At 38.4% G+C, this 19,820-nt stretch overlaps 1 protein-coding gene across 1 annotated transcript in view; it reads left to right on the top strand.

The window, feature by feature from the left end:
* Positions 1-1,449: 1,449 nt before the first annotated feature.
* dock2 (dedicator of cytokinesis 2) overlaps positions 1,450-19,820 on the top strand; it is a 110,048-nt gene continuing 91,677 nt past the window's right edge. The window contains exons 1-20 of the mRNA XM_007565798.2: positions 1,450-1,753; positions 3,009-3,092; positions 4,392-4,432; positions 4,543-4,598; positions 4,681-4,777; positions 4,887-5,035; positions 5,269-5,404; positions 6,811-6,968; positions 8,632-8,713; positions 8,891-9,026; positions 9,710-9,785; positions 10,030-10,106; positions 11,864-12,114; positions 12,359-12,457; positions 12,627-12,699; positions 13,008-13,111; positions 16,061-16,259; positions 18,399-18,496; positions 18,601-18,690; positions 18,948-19,048. Coding sequence (XP_007565860.1) covers positions 1,711-1,753; positions 3,009-3,092; positions 4,392-4,432; positions 4,543-4,598; positions 4,681-4,777; positions 4,887-5,035; positions 5,269-5,404; positions 6,811-6,968; positions 8,632-8,713; positions 8,891-9,026; positions 9,710-9,785; positions 10,030-10,106; positions 11,864-12,114; positions 12,359-12,457; positions 12,627-12,699; positions 13,008-13,111; positions 16,061-16,259; positions 18,399-18,496; positions 18,601-18,690; positions 18,948-19,048 — 2,150 coding nt within the window. The 5' untranslated portion in view covers positions 1,450-1,710. The remainder of the gene's footprint in view (positions 1,754-3,008; positions 3,093-4,391; positions 4,433-4,542; positions 4,599-4,680; positions 4,778-4,886; positions 5,036-5,268; positions 5,405-6,810; positions 6,969-8,631; positions 8,714-8,890; positions 9,027-9,709; positions 9,786-10,029; positions 10,107-11,863; positions 12,115-12,358; positions 12,458-12,626; positions 12,700-13,007; positions 13,112-16,060; positions 16,260-18,398; positions 18,497-18,600; positions 18,691-18,947; positions 19,049-19,820) is intronic.

Below are 19,820 nucleotides of genomic sequence, written 5' to 3'. Positions count from 1 at the left end.
CACTGCACTCAGCGCCAACCAGGAAGACAAACATTACCAATCTCCTACCAACCTCAGTCTCTGTGGATAAACTCACCTCCACCTTGAGCATCCAACTCCTCATCACCAGTAAGACACTGTTTCTATTCACTTGTGATCATCATTCAACTATTTTAATATCATTAAATATTAATCACATACCTCTCGTGCCAGTGCCATCCTGGAGTCTGGTGCCAAACCCAGAAGAGTCATATTTTGAGATAAACTCTTAAATCACCTCCTGTTGTCTGTACTTATTGTTTGCACAGGAGTCTAGAGTTTTAAACATAACATAGTGTACATCTCAGTATTTGCACACACCTCATCCACTTTACAAATTACAATTCATTTGGTTGTTTAGGGTCATTGTCCATTTGGAAGACCCGTTTGCACTTGATATTAGCTGGGAAGTTAAAGTTAGTCAGATGTCAATATGTCCACATAATGTTCTGTCCTTATGATGCCATGTATTTACTGAAGTGCACCAGTTGCAGCCAAACACCCCCCAAAACATGACGCTTCACTTCCCCATGCTTCACAGCTGGGGTGATTTTTTTTTTTTTCAAGCTTGCAATCTTCCCCTTTTTCCTCTGAATGTATTAATGGTCAATCTGTTTTAGTTTTCTAAGACCACAGCCACCAAACACCAAGGTCTTTGTCCCTGCAAACATGTAAAAACCGTAATCTATCCTTTTTATAAGCGCTTTTGCTATGTAAGCAACCCCAGCGAGGTTTCTTCCTCTCTGGGGTTATTTTTGTCCCAGACTCATGTAGGAGTCATTTCACTGTGTTTCATCACCTGTAGTCAACATCTTCAAAGGCCTTTTGCTTTTGTTCTGGGTTTGATGCATACATTTCACACCTAAACCCTTTCATCTCTGGAATCCTGAGGATGGCTGGGTTTTTCCATTTTGTTTATAATTGCTTAAACAAATCAGCGTCACCATTAGGCATCTGGAAAGTATCGGTAAAGGACGAACAAGGCTTGTTTCACAAGTCTCTACCTGATATCTTGAATGCTACACGAGGAAAGAAGTACGTTTGAGTTAGAAAACATCCAGAGATTTGCATCTGCTTTTTGAAGACTGTTGTAAAATACTTCAGAGAATCTCTCGTTATTCTGGCATTTAGCAAATAGAAAGAATTTTATAAAATTAACTTCTACAAAGGAAGTAAAGGAGTAGACATGCTTTTGTTTAGTTTACGCAAACTTCAATTTAACTGTACTTCTGAATATGAGCTGGATCTACTTGTATTGCAGGATTCATTGAGATTACATGTGTTTATTGTAGTGCTTAAAAAAATGTAATTGGGCTGAACTGAATATGTTCTTTCAGGATAACCTGCACTGACACTGTTTATCTTTGAATACAGTTGACATCAATGCTATTTTTAACTCTTGGATAACTGAGTCTGGTTGATGATGTTACAGTCGGTCTAAATTAGCTATCTGGAGGCACTGCATAAACCTGGGTGTGACTCCACCTTGTATTCTACCACTTCCTCTTACCCGCTCAGAGGCAGGAAGCGAGAAGAGACAGAAGAGGAAGAAAGGCTAAAGGGGTAGGGCCTGCTGCTTTCAGTTAAACTACAAAAAATGTGAAAGAGAGAAGTTTAGAAGAGAGATAAAAAAGGAATAGAATCAAGCAACATTTGTGAAAGTGGTTCTTGTAGAACAGACTACATGAAATCATGGCTCCTTGGACAAGGACTACTACAGAGCGGTATGGTGTAGGTAAGTCAAAATAAAGTCCTCAATTTGAAGTTTCTGTTTCTGTGTCTGTGTGTGTGTGCGCATGAACTTTGCAGGTACATTTTGATATACAGACTTACTGTTTTACTGAAAACTGCATTGTCTATCCAGAGAAAACAAATACATTTCTGTGTAGTGGGTGTGTTGGTGCTAAATGCTTCAGAGGTCTTTAGAGTTCAACATCCTATTCAACTCTAACCTTAAGATTTGACAACTTGCATAACGTACAACATCGACCTCAAAGGAAACTTAAACGGAGTTGCAGTAGAAGGGCAATGCTTTTGAGGAAAAAAATCTTATGTTTGGCACATAGATGCAATAGAAAAAATATCAATGCTGGGAAATTGTAGTTGTAGCTTGAAGGAAGACAGCAAGCACGACCTCAGTCTGTATTAGGCGTGTGGTTTAATATGGCGGCTCTTATCACAGTATGTTTCCATTAGATATGCAATGTAGCCAAAAACTTGTCAAGGACACAGATTTTTTTGACCTCCCATCTGGACTGAAATGACTGAAAATGAAAATCTTTTTGCTGCCGTTACGTTGATGTATTAATTAATAGTACTTATGTCCTGTTAGGAGACAGTTAAACCTTTCACCAACCCGGTAGCGCACCTTTTAGCCCAATACTAGCAATGAAAGTAACACTGGATGATGGAAAGCTTTGAAAGTCGGGTTGATGCAGCATTGAATGTTTCGTAAAAAAAAAAAAAAAAAGTTGATCTGCTTCGTTTGAGAGTCTAGAACACAGGAAGTGGTGCTACAAGGAAGGAAGTTTATACGAATTTAAAGTTTTAAAAGCTGAAATGTGCATCGAAAGTTAATGTTAGAGGAATGCTGAGCATATGTTCCAACACAGAGCTAGCATATTTTAATTGTACACAGCTTAGATTATAGTAAAATACATTATACACAGCCTGTTATATCTGGGAGAGAAGCTAATGCTAATGCTCTTCATGTTAGCATGTTTTAGTCTTGCACATCCTCAAACACAAAGTTGCTTACAAAGACTGGATCTGAATCTGACATGATTGCATTGTATTGGAATTAATTACATTTATTTTATTCTATGTAACTGAACATGAAGTGAAATTATTTTTCTTGAAAAGTACCAGAGGGGATGCTCTTGTTGTGGAAATGAACTGAACTGGAACTAAATGATTCTCCTTTGGGCAATTTGGTATTTCACTTCTTCAGACAACATTACCATTCATGACTGTAATTATTTTGTTTTTAGTTAAGTGGAACTTTGTTGGCAAAGGGGAGAAGCAACTGTCCCTGGAAGTAGGAGACACGGTGCACATCCAGGAGGTCTGTGAAGGTGAGTGCTGTTACTACTGCTCCTGTCTCGTCATGTTTACTTTTTTTTTTCCATTGCCTGTTAAAAGTATTAATTAATAATAAAATAATATTGCTCTTAAGCAGTCGTGTCCAACTCCAGCCCTTGAGATTTAGCATCTTTCAACACGTAACTCTCCAGGACTGGATTTGGGCACCCCTGGTCCAAAGCATGTTTGTTCTTTTTGAACACCTAAATATCGTTTGTAAGAACTATATTGGGATAAAACTAAAATATTTATTTGCAATTAAAAGCATGCATGCAGTTGATACTAACATGGCATGTCATGTTGAAACAACAGGTTAAAATGTGCAGTTTCTTTCACTTTGTGGGTACCGTTTAATTAGGACCCTTAAAGATTTGAATGCAGAGTATTGCAGAGTAATAAAGTTATTTAAGACTTAGTCTGATTACATACAGGAAGACATCAATAGGATAGACGTTAAAAAGCACACAGAACATATTGATAAGAAAAATGAAAGTCAGTAGGATTCTGTTATTTAATTACAGCCACTAGACTTAGTGATATAGATCAGTAGTTTCTGATGTGTTCTGAACTTTGATGGTAGAGCAGTCCATAATACAGCTGATCATTATGATATTATCAATTAAAATGCCTCTTCCCAGATAAAAAAAAAAAGCAACACGTTTTGGTAATGCGATGATTTCTAAGGTTTGCATCATATCACTTTGTAAGAGCAGAAAACAAATTATTTTTGTCCTAAACAAATATTTACTTTGCATCAATTTGCCGAGTTCTTAATTTATTCCCCTATTTTATACTCACTAGTTGCCATTTTTGTCCTCTCACACTTCTGTAGTGTCTGTAGTTCTGCATGATAGTCAAGTATTTTTTTTAAATAAATTACAGACATAAACAGTCATAAAAATCTCATCTATATTTAAATTTTATTGTATATATTTTTTAAATTGCACCGTATTTCAACTGAACATTGAGTGTTTTCCTGCTAACGGTACACAATAGCACATGGTCGGGGCAAAATGTTTCTGAGGATATAGCTCCTTTTTCTTCCTTCCCAAAATTTTTGGACACAAAATTACCAAAACTACAAATATATAAACGGTAAAGGAGCAAAGTAACCAGAACTCTCAAATATCTAACTACTAGAAATCCACAGTGGGAATGGCTGCTTTCATGCTCTTATTTTGTTCCAAGTTTGAAAAAAAAAAGAAAGAAAAAGATGTAACTGTGAACACTCTATATATATATTTTTTATTTTTTTTATGCAGTTTTATGATGACATTTCAATTGTCTTTCAGGGTGGTACAGAGGATACCTGACCAGAAACAAAGCCCAAAAGGTCAGCCTTGTGCATCTTAGCTGCATCATTTACTATAACACAGTTGCTGACGTTGAGAACTTTCACTGACTTCCTTCTCGTGTGTGTCTGTCTCATATTTCCCACTCCAGGGAGTTTTTCCTTCAAGTTTTGTCCATCTGAAGGAGGTCAACATTGAAAAACGAGGGTGGGTGGATTTGACAGATCATCTGTTGAAGTTGGAGAAGTTTACAAGAGTGTCAAATGTGCCTTTGTTTGTGCAACTTTAGAGATGAGGAAATTGTGACGCCTGCTGAGATGCCTTTGGTGAAAGAGGTGACCACCACACTGAGAGAGTGGGGCACCATATGGAAGCAGCTGTTCGTGGTACAAACCAAACTTTTACAGTTGTGTTTGTGAAAGTTTACTTGTCTCTGTTTAGTTTTAACACCACTTTTTTTAAATTTTTTTTTTCCCCCCCTGTCTGTGTTTTTAGAGCAACAAGCATGGACGTGTGAAGCAGGTCCAGAGGCTGATGTGGGACTTGATGGAGTGGCGTTCCCAGCTCCTGTCTGGGACTCTGCCCAGCGACGAATTTAAGGAGCTCAAGCAAAAAGTTACTTCTAAGATTGATTACGGCAACAAGTGCGTCTACACTGCTAATCGTTGTTGTTAACTCGTCCTTTATCCCAGCTTTCACAAAAACTGTCAAAAGTGTCTGTTCATCTTTTGGTCTTGTCTCCTAATTACTCTCTCTTCCTGCGCATCCATTTTCTCTTCAACTAAATTGCCTTCCTTTTGTAAAATTTCTTTACTTTCTTCACCTTCCATCTAATTCCACCAACCCTGCTTTTCCTTTTTTTTGTTTTTCGACGAAGGATCCTTGAGCTGGACCTGGTTGTTCGAGACGAGGACGGGAACATCTTGGACCCCGAGCAGGCTAACGTCATCAGCCTCTTCAGAGCGCATGAGGAGGCCACAACCAAAATCAATGAACGCATCAAAGAAGAGCAGGTAGAGGACAGAATGTGCAGGGGGAAGCCAACACGAAGGGTTTAAAAGCTGTGACACTAATGTGATTAGTTTTATGTCCAATCATTTATAAAAGATCCTTTTTATTTTAAATGAGGTGATTTCTACGACTATAAAACTGGATTATATACTTGGATTCAATTGCCGTTTCATCATTTAATCCCTGTTGTCCTTATTTTTGCGTGAGAAAGGCGCTACAGTGAAACTCTATCTGTTCGAAGCCATAGATAATAATTGAGTTATACTTCTTATATGTCAGTCATCTGCCAGCTAAATAAATTAAGTGTCGGCTTGCTTACAAATTGAATTAACTTCAGTTTCACTCCATCTAGATATTTTACATCTCACCATTGATCTAACTACTGATTGAATTAAGAAGATAATGTTATAAGACTTCTTTTACTCAGAGATTTTCCTCTCGCTCCCTCAAATAAAAAGCGTGAATGCTGCAGCTGATTTATTTCAAATGACAGCGACTTTAATGCCAACCAGCTACAATGTCAGCCAGCCTTATCAGAACCTTTGATAAAGATTTGTAAAAGCCTTAAAATTAAAAACTAATAAAGCTTTTATTGGAGCAGCAAAGTTTAACTCTGGGAAAAAAAAAAAAAACTCAGACCCTTTTTTATGAATAAGTACATGATTCATGATTTCAAATGGATTCAAATGTCAGAGAAGCAAATTCCTCTTCAGAATGCCAAGGAAAGAAAAACATGCAGTTTAAGAAAAGCAATTCATAACTAACGAAATGGCTACAAGAAAATAGACTCTATCTGCATACAAACCATTTGTTTTGAATACATGCTGAAACAAATTATTTTGTTATCCCATCGCCACCAACATAGATGGGTGGAGTTTACTTAATGCTACACTTTAATAGAAAATGTCTGCTTTTTGTCAGATTGAGCATTTTGCAAAAACAAATTTAACAATTTTTTGCCACGCCAGGGTGCTCTGGTGCAAAGCAAAGTATGGAGAGGTGGGAAAGCACCTCATCACAAAATTAAAAGCATGTAATTACTGAAGCTAATGGAGGAATTATCCCAAATCTATGATGAAACAAACCCAGAAGTTGCATCAGACATAAACCTCCTTCTGTGGTCATGTCAGCAGGTGTGAATTGATAACGACCCAAGTGATGGATTCCTCTCTGGATTCCCCAACTTTGTGAATTGTATTAAAGGCTGATTGAGTGCTGCTGTCAAAATGGGATTTTATAATATTTTAACAGCAGCACTGCACACATATCTTCAAGTAAAACACATATATTTGGGAATCGTTCTATCTCAAAGAGATGTTTCCTCAAAAATTTGTAACAGAAGATTGTAATGCTGCAATAAAAGATTCAAATCCAGATTGGTAATCACATATTAATGTTTCTCCTGCAGTCCAATATCCAGACAGACCACAGTGGGATCTCGGCTCGAATTCAGTCGTCCCCCACCCACAGCCTCTACGTCTTCGTCAGGAACTTTGTGTGTCGCATTGGGGAAGACTCTGAGCTTTTCATGTCCCTCTACGACCCAGTCAAGCAAACCATCATCAGGTATCCGTGGCCGTTCTGCCTCAGCTTCGCTTTTTACAAGATGAAATGTTTTGAAAATATTTCTGTCCAAATCAGATCGGTGTCAATAATTGATATACTGTAAATTTGAAACCCATCTCTTCTATAAATACTAAATGCTTTTCTTTTCTTGTTTTTTGTTTTTTTTTAGTAAAATTGCATCTTTGCTTCAATATCTTAGTTGTGTAAAGCAGATATGAACACTCATGCAACCTACACACAGTTTCTTCCATTTTTTTTATCTTCTTGTTCGAATACCTTGCCTTCCTCCCTTCTCCTTCGTTGTTGAGCGACACTAAATTATGACAATTTGCCAAAAATAGTCATAAGGAAATTAAAATTATAGGCCAGCAGCAACTGAGTGGCAGGACCGTATGGAGCCGACAGAGCTGATGTTAAGCCCCGTCACTCACTGTCATGCTGAGTATATCTGTGTCTCAGCCAGAGTGGCTGGAAGTATTGCGTTCGACCTAAATCACTCATTGCTTTTTCAATACGTACCAACTACTATGAAATTGTTCCTTCAGCGTCTGACTATTTGTTGAAGGGTTTTGTTCCCTTTCATCTAATAGGTTTGGTGTCTTTCTTTCAATTGACTTTGAGTCAAAGACGTTTTATTCTTGCACTGGCGTTGGTTTGTTTTATCCTTATACTTTTTATCCGTCCATATCTGTAAGAAAAAAGAAAAATTATAATTGGTATATATTATACCAATTATAATTGGTATAACAGCACAACTTTTTCACATTCCAAACACAAAAGTCTGTATTTTTTTTTCAAAGGTTCAACACGATAGATTAGTGCACAACAGTGCATGATTGTAAAGTGAAAGGAAAATCACACTAATTTTAATCTTTTCAAAGCAATAAAAACTCTGAAAAGTCTGCTTTTGTCTGAGTCAGCACTGTATCGAAGCATCTTTCAGTGCAATTTTAGCTTCAGATGTTTTTATTTTTTATTTTTGTTATTGTGCCGTTCTCACACCTGGTTTGATAAGCTAGAGCTCCACCAGATGAGCCACAGCAGCAAATAGCAAACACACAAACAGAGCTTCTGCTGATCTTATCAAGCGAACTGGAACGCTCCTTGTAAACAGGATCAATGGATGGCATGGAGAAGCATTGTTGAGCTGAAGGGAGAGTGTTGTGAAAGACAGAAGATTCCTAAAGACACAGGCCAATTTCAAGCCATCAGATATGGTTATGATGCCGTCTTATAGATGTCGCATATAGATGCAGCATTTTCATAACAACTGGCGCTAACATAGTTTCTTGATTGTGATTTAAAATGACACTATGTGCCAGAAAAATGCCCTTTGGGCTTTATGGAGGATTTATTTATTTTTGCTCTATATTTGAGCTGTTTAAGTGTTAAACTATAAAACAGCTATTTTCTTCATAACTAAGCATTACTTTCTGTTGGCTTATCAAAAAAACATAAGGTAAATAAAAACATAGAATAAAATCGAAATTGGTGAAAAAGTTTAAAAGAAAGCTTAAAGGGTGTCAATACTTGTGTAATGTGCCGTATTATGCACGTGTGTGTTTTGAGGTCTGTAAAATAGTTACTACTCTTTATGTAAAATTATAACTGAACGTTGATGCGGGTTTTATGTGGACCTAATGTTTTTTCGTACTTTTCGCAGCGAGAACTACTTGGTTCGCTGGGGCAGCAGTGGTTTTCCAAAAGAGATCGAGATGCTGAACAATCTGAAGGTTGTCTTCACAGTAAGTGGCCACCGGAGGGCACTGTTAGACCGTTTCCTAGCTTGGCGAGAACACTGCACAACACGACAATGAATGAACTTGTTACCTGTCAGAGGGTTAGATTGTTGCCTTATTTTTCTCTCTGGCTTCTCCCAGAGAGGTTTTTTTGCTTACTTGTTCTCTGTCTTTGTCCACCAGGACTTGGGGAACAAAGACCTGAGCAGGGAGAAGATTTATCTGATCTGTCAGATAGTGAGAGTGGGGAGGATGGACTTGAAAGAAGCAAACAACAAGAAGTGCACTGTGGGCCTCCGCCGGCCTTTTGGGGTGGCAGGTACTTCAAGTGGAGACAGTTGACTTTGTTTTGGCCCAAAGCTAAAATGACGTTTCCAGTGTTCCACATATATCATAACAGAAATGAAATAGTGGTTTGATTTCTTGAAAATACCCCTGTTTATGTATAGTAGGCATCCCCAAATAATGATAGTGTCACTTTAACCTTAGTAAACTAATGCATCAACACCGAGGTAAGAAATATGCAAGCATCTAGATCAGTCAATAAACTGTTCTTCAGGGATATACACTGGCATTTTAGTAACTTTTTGCATAAAAATTAAGCCTTATACTTAAGAAAACAGCAATATGCTTCTAACCTATTTAATAATAGAATAACTTTTTCTGCTGTTATTGCATCTGTTCTGCCAGCTAGTATGACTTTCAGTACCACCTGCAACTTTTTATTTTCTTTTAAATGGGGCAAAAGTCTTTTGATCAAGTAACATTAGAACAGGCAGCATGAGGAAAATAACTAAGCTGGGGTTTTTTTAATTACCATGTAACAACACTGTTTTTTAAACATCCTCAAACGATTTCTCAAGAAAGCAGCTGTCAGGGAGTGTGTTTTTCTCAACTACTCCCTATTTGTCCGAGGTGAAACTGTCACATATCAAATATGGCTGCATAGCGTTTGCTTTGATTTTTCTCATCAGTGACACATTTATTTTCTCCTCTTGGTAGTGATGGACATCAGTGACATCATCAAAGGGAAGCACGAATGCGACGAGGAGAAGCAATTTTTCATTCCCTTCTTCCCGTACGTCCTATTTCACTATTACTTCTTTTTTTTTTCCCTCTGTGTCATATTTCTAGAACCAATAAAGTATCTACTCAAAAGCTGTTTCTGGGTTTCTGGATTTCCCTAAAGAATCCTTCATGTTGTTAGAACTGAAATGTTGCAGGTTTGTGCTCTTGCGGCTGTCGGCACCCACAAGATCTAAAACAGATTTTTTTTTTTTTGTACATTCAACTCTATGTCTTTTGTGTATATTTGGTTTCAGGGTAGTGGCTGAAAATGACTTTCTCCACACCTTGCTGAACAAAGCGACAGCACTGCGAGGAGACAGTGGCGGCCAAGGTACTGTTCTGCTCTAACTGGCTTTTTCTTTCTGTTTTTCCATCCATGTGAAGCGTGTTTGCAGCCAAGACGTCCACAGGTCTGTGTGCTGCTGTTGCTTGTGTCAAGATAAATCTGTCAGTCACTGACTGACATTTTTTTTTCTCTCCGTTCTTCTGTTTAGACTTTGAGCAGAACAAGCAACAGTGTTTGTAGATCTTTTGTTTGTTTTTGTTTTTTTCTTTAATTTTAATTAATCCCAGTCCCTTTTAACCTAAACTCTACTTTTATAACTTTAGTTTGTGACACTGTCACGCTCTAAGGTAACTTTGCATGTTACATCTCTCATGCTTTATCTTCCTCTGGTACCCATTTGCTCCAAGCATAGCCTAGATATAGCGGGAGCACCTTTGGCCACTACATTTCAGGTTTTGACATCACTTGCCTCTAATCTCTCCTTCTCTCTTCAAAATGCATTTGCCATCACACACACATTTGCACACTAACACACATTACTTACATAGTAGTGTATCATTTTTATACCACATTCCTTAATATCCATCTCTAATTTTTTTTTAACAAAAAAAAATCAACCCAATTATTTTTTTAGTAATGTTTCTCTGATGCCATCTGTAAATCTTCAGACACTGATTTTTTTTTAGCACTCTGATCATTCACATGTGTATTATTTGCCCCAGACGGCATCAATACGGCACTGCTACAGAATCAATGCAAGTGCTATTTAAACTTTGCACTCAATCTCGTGATTCAGGCAGTATTCAAGAGCAAGACTCACTTAGCCTTGCATGCTGAGTGGTTGATCTAAAAACTACTCAACCTGTGCACATCAAACTTTGATTGTATCACAGACATATAATAAATTAACTCAGGCTTTGATGTCACTGGAAAACTAACTTATTTTTGCCTTAAGCAAAGTGTAAGTGAGATACATTCTTCATTCCAATAGAAATGCACCGTATGAAACAGTGGCCATATAAAGTGACCCCCATAATTTATAGATGCTTCACAAAATCCACGTCATTCACTCCTTATGTTTTAAGTCTCGACCCAGGTAAAATGTGCTTAGATGTACGGACCACATGGTGAGAATAAGAAATGAAGGGATAGCAATTTATTCTAGACTCGTCAAAGTGTGGCTCTCATGCCTTAATCTTAGTTTGTTGTTGAAGTAATTTTAAACTACGTTTTGATACAGAAAGCTGCACATTTGCCTGACAATGAGAGAACAAGAACTGTTCCTTCTCAGTTGTTTATTTTAAACCAGTCTGGGTTGACTCCATTGTACAAGTAAAATGTTTTGCTTTCTATAATTTTGTGGAATTTCTCATTATTTTTTCCTGATCAACTAAAAAAAAAAATCTAAGTTCCATAGCAACCATCAACAGGATCTGTGTCCGTGTTAGTGACTTTATTTAGTTGGTTACATGCAGACAGTATCACAGAGAAGACCTTCGTTTTTCTCCTCTGGATTATAATTTCACGATATTCCATTCAAATGCTGTGTAATCATCAAAAAACAAAACGTGAAATGAATTAATTTTTTATCGTTAATATTAGCTTGTGAGTATTAACATTTTGCTAGGATTAAGATACAACTTTGCAAAAGTTTAATTCTGCTTAAGTCTCATAATTTCAAAATGACTTTGAGGCTTTTTTTTTCTTTTTTTTTTTTTCTTTTTTTTACAATCAATGTACTCAATTAAATACTCATTTATTTTAAACGACAAGCTCCCTACATCTCCACCTGTGCTCTTCAGGATTATGGGTCACCATGAAGGCTCTGGTGGGCGACATAGTTCAGATTCGAAAAGAATACCCCCACCTGGTGGACCGCAGCACGGTGGTAGCACGCAAGCTGGGCTTCCCGGAGATCATCATGCCAGGAGACGTCCGGAACGACATCTACCTCACCCTGCAGGGCGGCGACTTTGACAAGTACAACAAGACGACACAGAAAAACGTCGAAGTCATCATGTGGGTCTGTGACGAGGAGGGCAAAGTCATACAGGTGAGCAGGTCGCACGTTGGTGGACATGAACTGAACGATTCGGTTTGTGTGTGTGGAGCAGATTGAAGCTGAGGCTGCAGCTGCAGAGTTATGTGTCGTGTGTTATTAGCCAGCAGTAAACAGAGACGTCTTTATCCCAGAATGGCAATCCATCTAATGTATGTTCGCTTAAATGGGCAGATGCTGCACAAAATAAAACCTGACACGTTACACTGACATATTTTTCCTTGGCCTGTTTTCATAGAACTCCATCTGTCTGGGAGCTGGGGATAAAGCGGTCAGTGAATACAGGTCCGTCATCTACTACCAGATCAAACAGCCCCGCTGGATGGAGACCGTTAAGGTGTGTGTGCGTGCGTGTGTGTGTTGCTCACTGCTCTCCTAGCCACCTATTTAGGTCCCTTTGAAGTGACGTCCTCTACATCATTTGCATTTCTCCCTTCACGTTATTTTATAGGGCCTTAGAACATGGCGTAGCATTACGTTCTCTAATAACATGAGATATCCTACAGGTGACAGTCCCTCTGGAAGAAATGCACAGAATTCATCTGCGTTTCATGTTCAGACACCGCTCTTCACAGGAGTGTAAGTAGCACCCTCAGTTCCTTCCCGGCACCTGTCTGCTTTCTCAATGAGATCAGCGTCCCTAACACTTCTCCTCCTCCCCGTTCCCTGGAGCATAATGCGATACTGAAAGCACCTAATGATTCCAACCAATTTGCAAAATGACCCATGGCATCATTACTCAGACCTGATTATTCAAATGAGCAGTTTTCCTGTCTATGACGTCTGAAGTCTTCTCCCTTCTTGTTTTTGTTCCCCCTCCTTTTCCCTGATGTATTTTTTTCTATATATATATTTTTTTTTTACACGTCTTACTTCTTCCTCTACAGCCAAGGACAAAAGTGAGAAAAACTTTGCGATGGCATTTGTACGTCTGATGAAAGAAGACGGGACAGTTCTGCAGGATGGACTGCATGACCTTATTGTCTTTAAGGTGGGACTTTATTAAAGGTTAAACAGACGTAGGTCTTGACATATGCATGCTGCACAACAATTCACTGATAAACATGTTCACTTGACAGTGCTTGTTTTGTAATACTTCAAATGCCTATGATTAGCTGATGGTGCTTTAGTAAACAGAATGTGTTTATTTAGTGCCATGGCTCCCAGACTGTGTAAAGTTAGTTATTTTACAATCAATCAAACAAAAATTAATGACAAAAAAATGTTGAAAGAAATTATTTTATAACCAGTGAAGCTAGTCAGTTGTGCTGGTTACTGTACTCAAGCAGCAGCAGTGAAGTCTTGAACTGCTAGCAAACATACTAAGCAATGTTTGAAGCTTGTTGCCTCAAATTAGGATCCAACATAGGCGAAGGAAAGGGTGTGTAACATAGCTTTGTCTTCTAGAAATGGACAAAACCATCACACCTTATTATGAATTCTTCAAAGATAAACAAATGGTGGACAGTTTTTGCTTTTTTGCATGTTTTTTAACGTAAAAAAAAAAAAAAAAGAACAAGCTGAATAAACTTAAGTTCTGCATTCAGACCTGAACTGGCACAATAAATCTCTTATGAAGGAACATCCTTAACGGGTTGACTTTTAAAGGAGTACCATTTGAAACTAAGACAGACAATATGGCAAAAGACATGATGGCGAGACTTAGTTCCAGTCATTTTGAAACATTGCTTATGAATTATTTAGTGTCATGTTGTGTAATCACAAATCCTCGTTGTCACTCTCTATTTGCAGCTTAAAATCAGGCATCCACTCTGCAGTGCCGTCATATCAGTAAAGGAGCGGGATCTCTGTTTCTTAGACCTTGTTGAATCTTTGACACAAATAATTAGGGATGTTCTGCAGTCCAAAAGGGAACTAGCCCTCCATAGGCAAAATAAAATTGTAATGTAATTTTAAAAAAATTGTAGGTGTTTATCCTCTCTTGGATAAAAATGGCGGATGTTGGTCTGTTATGGTTTTGTTTGAATTCATGAGCCATGACTCTCCTGAATGGCACACAACGCGTTGTGCTAGATTATAAAATAACTTTTTTGTAACTATTATTACTTAGCCTGGCCATTGCCGTCATTCACCTTACACTCATTACATAAGTCACGGACAAACCTAGCAAATGGGCAAAATTTTAAACTTTAACAACAGAGTCCACGCCTCCAGGAAGCAATCATTTTCTCCATAGCCAAGAGCCCAGATCTCTGTACAAAGTGAAGTACAGTACAAGGGCCTGGTTTTTACCTGTCTATTTATTACTTCAAGCTTTTGCACATTATGCGTCTGAGCTACAGTAACTCACACATATTTATTGAATAATACGCAACCAGTGAAATAAAAGTTGAAACCAAGAAAAGGTTCTTTTTACTCATAAATAGCTGAGGTAAGCAAAACCTTCTGCACACATCATGCTTGGAAAACAGATGCATCTTCAAAAGTTATTAAGCTAGTGAAAACATTTTTGTAATGTCACTGCAGTAATAAGAGTCATCAAAGCAGAACTAAAGATATAGTGAAGTTGGACAGGAGATTATGGCCTCACTGACAGGTTGAGTGAAGCCAAATAGACATCCTGTTAAATGAGCCCAAGCTGAGATTGGATCGCCATATTGATTACGTGTCAGATGCAGTGAAGATTAATTACTCATGATTCACTCAAATACCAAACGGATGGCCCTCCTGTGCCCTCGTTGGCGATTATCTCTTGTTATCCCTACATTCCTCTTGATCTTTCTTCTACTTTTGACTTCTAGCTCTTCCTCTGTGCTGCAGTGACCTGGTTGAAGCCGGGGGTGAAACGAGAACAGAGTTGTGAAGATGTGTTGTTCTGATCAAAGTTTTCTCTGTTAAAGATGTGTGTGTGTGTGTGTGTGTGTGTGTGATTTTTTTTTGGCAAAAACGTTCTTGCCTTTATTCACATACAGTATTTGAATACCTAAATCATCATCTGATACATACTTTTTTTTTTTAATCTAGGAGTTTTCTGTTGTCTTTTTTTTTTTTACGTTGACAGAATGTGTTCATGTTGAAAAAAAGGATTTCTCATTAAAAGTGAATGTGCAAGAATTAGTGTTCAGAACAGAGTGCCAGCACATGTCCTTCTTTTTTTCAACAGTGTCCTGCCTGGCAGTAGAGCGAGCATAATTGTTGTCCGAGTGCCAATAAGAAGACCAACAGTTTTACTTCCAGAAGTGATTCGTTACGTCTTTTACTGCGATTTTCCACTCGATGCATTAAAACAAACAAACAAAAAAAATATTATTTGAGTTTATTTTAATCAAGAGTTGGAAAGAGAAAAAATAAAAAATAAAGGGAGAGATGTGAGGAAGTTAACAGGGAGAGAGAAAACAAGAAACACATTTAGTAAATCTGCTTGTACATCTGCAGACAGTTAGAGGAGGAGGTGGTAGAAGTTGTAAGAAGACCCCAAAATATCTATTACATTTTCATTTAAAAGACTTATTATTATGGGTATATCTTAGTATTCATTAACTTTATGAACATTATGATTGTTAACTGAAATGAAAAAATGCCACTTGTTAAATTTAGAGTGGACAAAGAGGGAGCGCAGTCCCTAAAAGATAATGAGAGCAAAACTACACTCCAGGAGAAAGATCTATTCCTGATTGCAGACTGTTTTTATTTTGCTCAGAGAAAAAAAATAAAGAAATTGTTGAGACATTATTACTGCAGGTGACCTCGGTCGTGTTTTGTGACTTTTAATTCAAAACCTCAAGTATTACTTCACTGCTGAAAACTCCCAGACTCTTGTCTTTTTTTTATTTTTTTTTTAATTTAACTAAACACAGGATAAATCATTCTTGGTCCAGACCCAGAACACCATCCATCATACTATCATGTGGCCTCATTAGCACAGTTACAGTAAATCACTATTCGGTGTAATGGATTCAAATCTACATTGTCTTTCCAGGGAGACAGCAAGCGCATGGAGGACGTGAACTCGTACTTGTCCTTGCCCTCCACCCGCTACCATCACAGCGACAACCACAAGGGGGCAGGGCTGAACCGCAGCGCCAGCAGCGTGTCTGGGGGTGGAGGCCTGTCAGTGAGCTCCAGAGACAGCTTTACCATCTCCACCCTGGTCTGCTCCACTAAACTCACCCAAAACGGTACGTGCAAGCTTCTGGTCTGGACATGTGTGAGCTTGTGGCTGCAGAGCAAATTAAACAGGCCAGAAATTAGCAGCAGAAAGGACGCTTGAAATTAAAGCTGACATGTAAAAAAAAAAAAAAAACTTTAATTAACACCTTCTTCCGACGAGAAAATATGGCCAAGACATTGAATAATCATCTGGCTGTGAAGATGGCAGAGGTCAGAATCGCTGCTTCCAATAAGATTCTCTTCAGGTCTGAGGGTATAAATGATTAAACTTCACTTCTGCTTGAAAGTAGAGCGGTAATGCGATGCAAATGTAGAAAGACATCCAGCCAATTAAAACCGAGAGAAAATAAACGTGATATTCACAGCAAAACGGGGACAGGATTGTGGTATATATTTTTGTTTATGCGTGCTGACGATTGTAACATCGAGGAGTGTCGGGCTCTCGTCTACGACGCCCACTGATGCAGCGCCACAGGCGAAATGCGTTCACAAAAAGGAGCTCATCAACGAGTGCTTAATTGCACAGCCACTCCAGACAGAGAGGTGCATCAGACACAGGTGCAGAGCAGCAGCTGTTCTCAAGGAAGTCAGTCCATCACCGTAATGAGCGTTACCCTGCAATATTAATCACCTTTACCTCATTCACAAACACACACACACAGGCGCTCAGGCCTTCATACTCACAGGGCTGTTCAGGGCCAACCTCCAGATGTGCAAGCTTGGCGTGGCGTGTAAGAAAAACTGTTGGACCGGCAGAACAGTTTGCTCTGAAGGAGCAGACAGAGAAATCTGTCCCATGTCAAACACTGTAACATATTTAATGACTGAAAAATGGGATTTGGACGCTCAGGTGTAAACACAGACAGAGACATATTGTATGAAGCAGAATGTTTGCTGATTAAATACAAGATGATTGGCGTACAGTAATTGAAAAAAAAAACAAAAACTCGTGCAATTAACAGAAAGTTATTCACCTCATTGCAGGTTCAAATTCTAGAAGAATTTGTTGAGCTAATATGACCTTAACTTTTCCATATTTCCAACTTTTTCTATATTTACAATAGACAAAGTTTTTTTTTAAAAAACTACTGGAATGATTTTAGATATTATATCTGCTGACCAACACAAGCAAACACTATGTTGGGAGTCTCTCACTAAAGGTAAAGGTACAAAGGATGTTAGCATTGCTTATGAGTATAATAAAGTGTATCGCAGTGTGCATCTTGTATTTTTTTTTTTACCATTTATTACCAGAAGTATTGGCAGTAAAAGGTACTCTGCAGTTAGTCGGGGGTTCTTGAGGGCCAGGGAACCACTGGTGTAAAAGTTACTGGCCTCAAAGCGTTGGAGACGTGTTCTCTGAAGCAACAAATCATGCCTTTCGGGCTTTCAGTCCGATGGACGAACCTGCATTTCCTGCAGTTGTCACGGGAACATTATCTGTCTAACTGCATTGTATCAGTGTGAATTTTGGAGTTGCATCACGACCTTAGCTCCAGTGATCCTTCAGCATACCGAGGCATTTTGGACGCCTGTTTCTTTGTGGAAACAGGTGGGAGATGCTCTCTTCCTGTTCCAACCGTTCACCGACCTTGTATTCAGGAAGAAAGGTTGAAATTGCCACAAACACAGCATTTAATCTTGTGGAAAGTCTCCCTAGGTTGTTATAGCTGCAAGGGGTGGGCTGATGTAAAATTAAACCATCGCATCTGTCTTCATGTACATCCTGTATACCGCTTTAAACAAAAGAAAAAAAGATAATATCTACGTGCGATAAAGTGAAAAGAAGCAAACTGCTGATTTCATTGATTGTCGAGTCGACTTCTGTTTTTCAAGGGGAAATCAGTCAATCAATCAAATTTTATTTGTATAGCACATTTCAGCAGCAAGGCATTTCAAAGCGCTTTACATAATTAAAAACAGAAACACAGAGTCATGTAACATTGAATAAACAGTAATAAAACCATTAGACATTGTTAGCCGATTTAGCCGAGCAACAAAGTCGCCTGGAAAAGTTTCCCAGCGAGTTGGGAAAATGCCTTTTGATTGTTTTAAGGTTTGTGCAGCACTATCAGCAAGACTGTATATGCAGCTGCCTTCATACGGGAAATACATCTGACCTGAAAATATTCTGTTTGTGATTTCAGTGGGTCTATTGGGGCTGCTCAAATGGAGAACCAGGCCTGACAACCTGAAAGAAAACCTGGAGAAACTCAAAATCATTGATGGCGAGGAGGTGGTCAAGGTCAGTGCTATGAAAAATTAAGAAAACCCGACATGTCTCTGCATGAGTGTGTACACCGGCGTGGGGCGTGTTTTCCCACCGGCTCTTGTTTCGTTTGCATGCAGTTTCTGCAGGACACTCTCGATGCCTTGTTCAACATCATGATGGAGCACTCTCAGAACGACGACTACGACATCCTTGTGTTTGACGCCTTGGTGAGTTTGTGGGGTTGTCTCCTTGAAGGGTGCACACTTTGCCAGGTATGACTCTGACTGTGCGGCGTGTGTCGACTCAAACGGCAGGACTCCCTGACAGCTTGTTTGGAGTCTTAACGTATCTATGTGCCCATCTTTTTCAAACAGTCGTGTTTGTCAGATAACTCTTATCTGGCTTGTAAAAAGTGTATGCTGCTACTGTATGTAAACATGTCACTAACTCTTCCTCTATGTTGCATATTCTTTTGCCTTGGCAGATTTATATCATCGGTCTGATCGCTGACAGAAAGTTCCAGCATTTTAACACAGTTCTGGAAGCCTACATAAAGCAGCATTTCAGCGCCACGCTGGCCTACAAGTAGGTTATTTTTGAGCCTCTTGTGTGTTAGCTGAAACAGTTGGTGTGCTTTTTGTTTGCAGACATGCCTCTACCAGTCTGTTATAAAGCAGCAGCCTTTTAGGAATCTTTACTGTTTATATAATACTGATTGTACAGATAGGTCAGAGCACAGGGCAAATAAGTTTAGTGAATGCATTTGTGATTGACTAAAATACATATTAACATTTTGGTCACAACTTCAGTGTTCTCCCTGCTCTGAAACAGCTTACCTTGAGAGTTAGTAGTCACGTAAGTAAAAATAAAAATGAAGTGTATCATTAAACATACTTGTATTTACTCTTGAATATCTATTAATATAAGTAAAAGAACAAAGGCAAACAAATCTAAAGCCAAACAAACAAGTGAATAAAAGATCCGGAGCAATCTGTGAGCAAATTTACATTTCTTCCGTCAATTTTCATTTCTCTAGCTGCTCCCTGCTGGCCTGGAAGTAATTGATTAAAAATGAATAATTTCTTTATGCTCATTATTCCATGAATGCATCTCTCATTGTGTTTGCTGCTTTTGATAAATGTTTCAAAAGATTGTTGGATTAGGGTCTGGCATAATGAACAGAATACTTTATTGTTTTGTTAATAATTTTGATCAACAAAACGTGCATTTCTATTATATGTATGCTAAAAAAAAACAACAGAAATTAGTATTTAATTAGATAACTCTCCAGTTGTGCTGATTTTTGTTCACTAAAGATAAAGAACAGTTTGTGTCCATCCATTGCTTTTTAACCTTT

This window comes from Poecilia formosa, unplaced genomic scaffold, assembly GCF_000485575.1.
Source record: "Poecilia formosa unplaced genomic scaffold, Poecilia_formosa-5.1.2 Scaffold183, whole genome shotgun sequence".
Taxonomy (NCBI): domain Eukaryota; kingdom Metazoa; phylum Chordata; class Actinopteri; order Cyprinodontiformes; family Poeciliidae; genus Poecilia; species Poecilia formosa.
The sequence above is the reverse complement of the archived record's forward strand: the minus strand, read 5'-3'. Positions and strand labels throughout refer to the sequence as shown.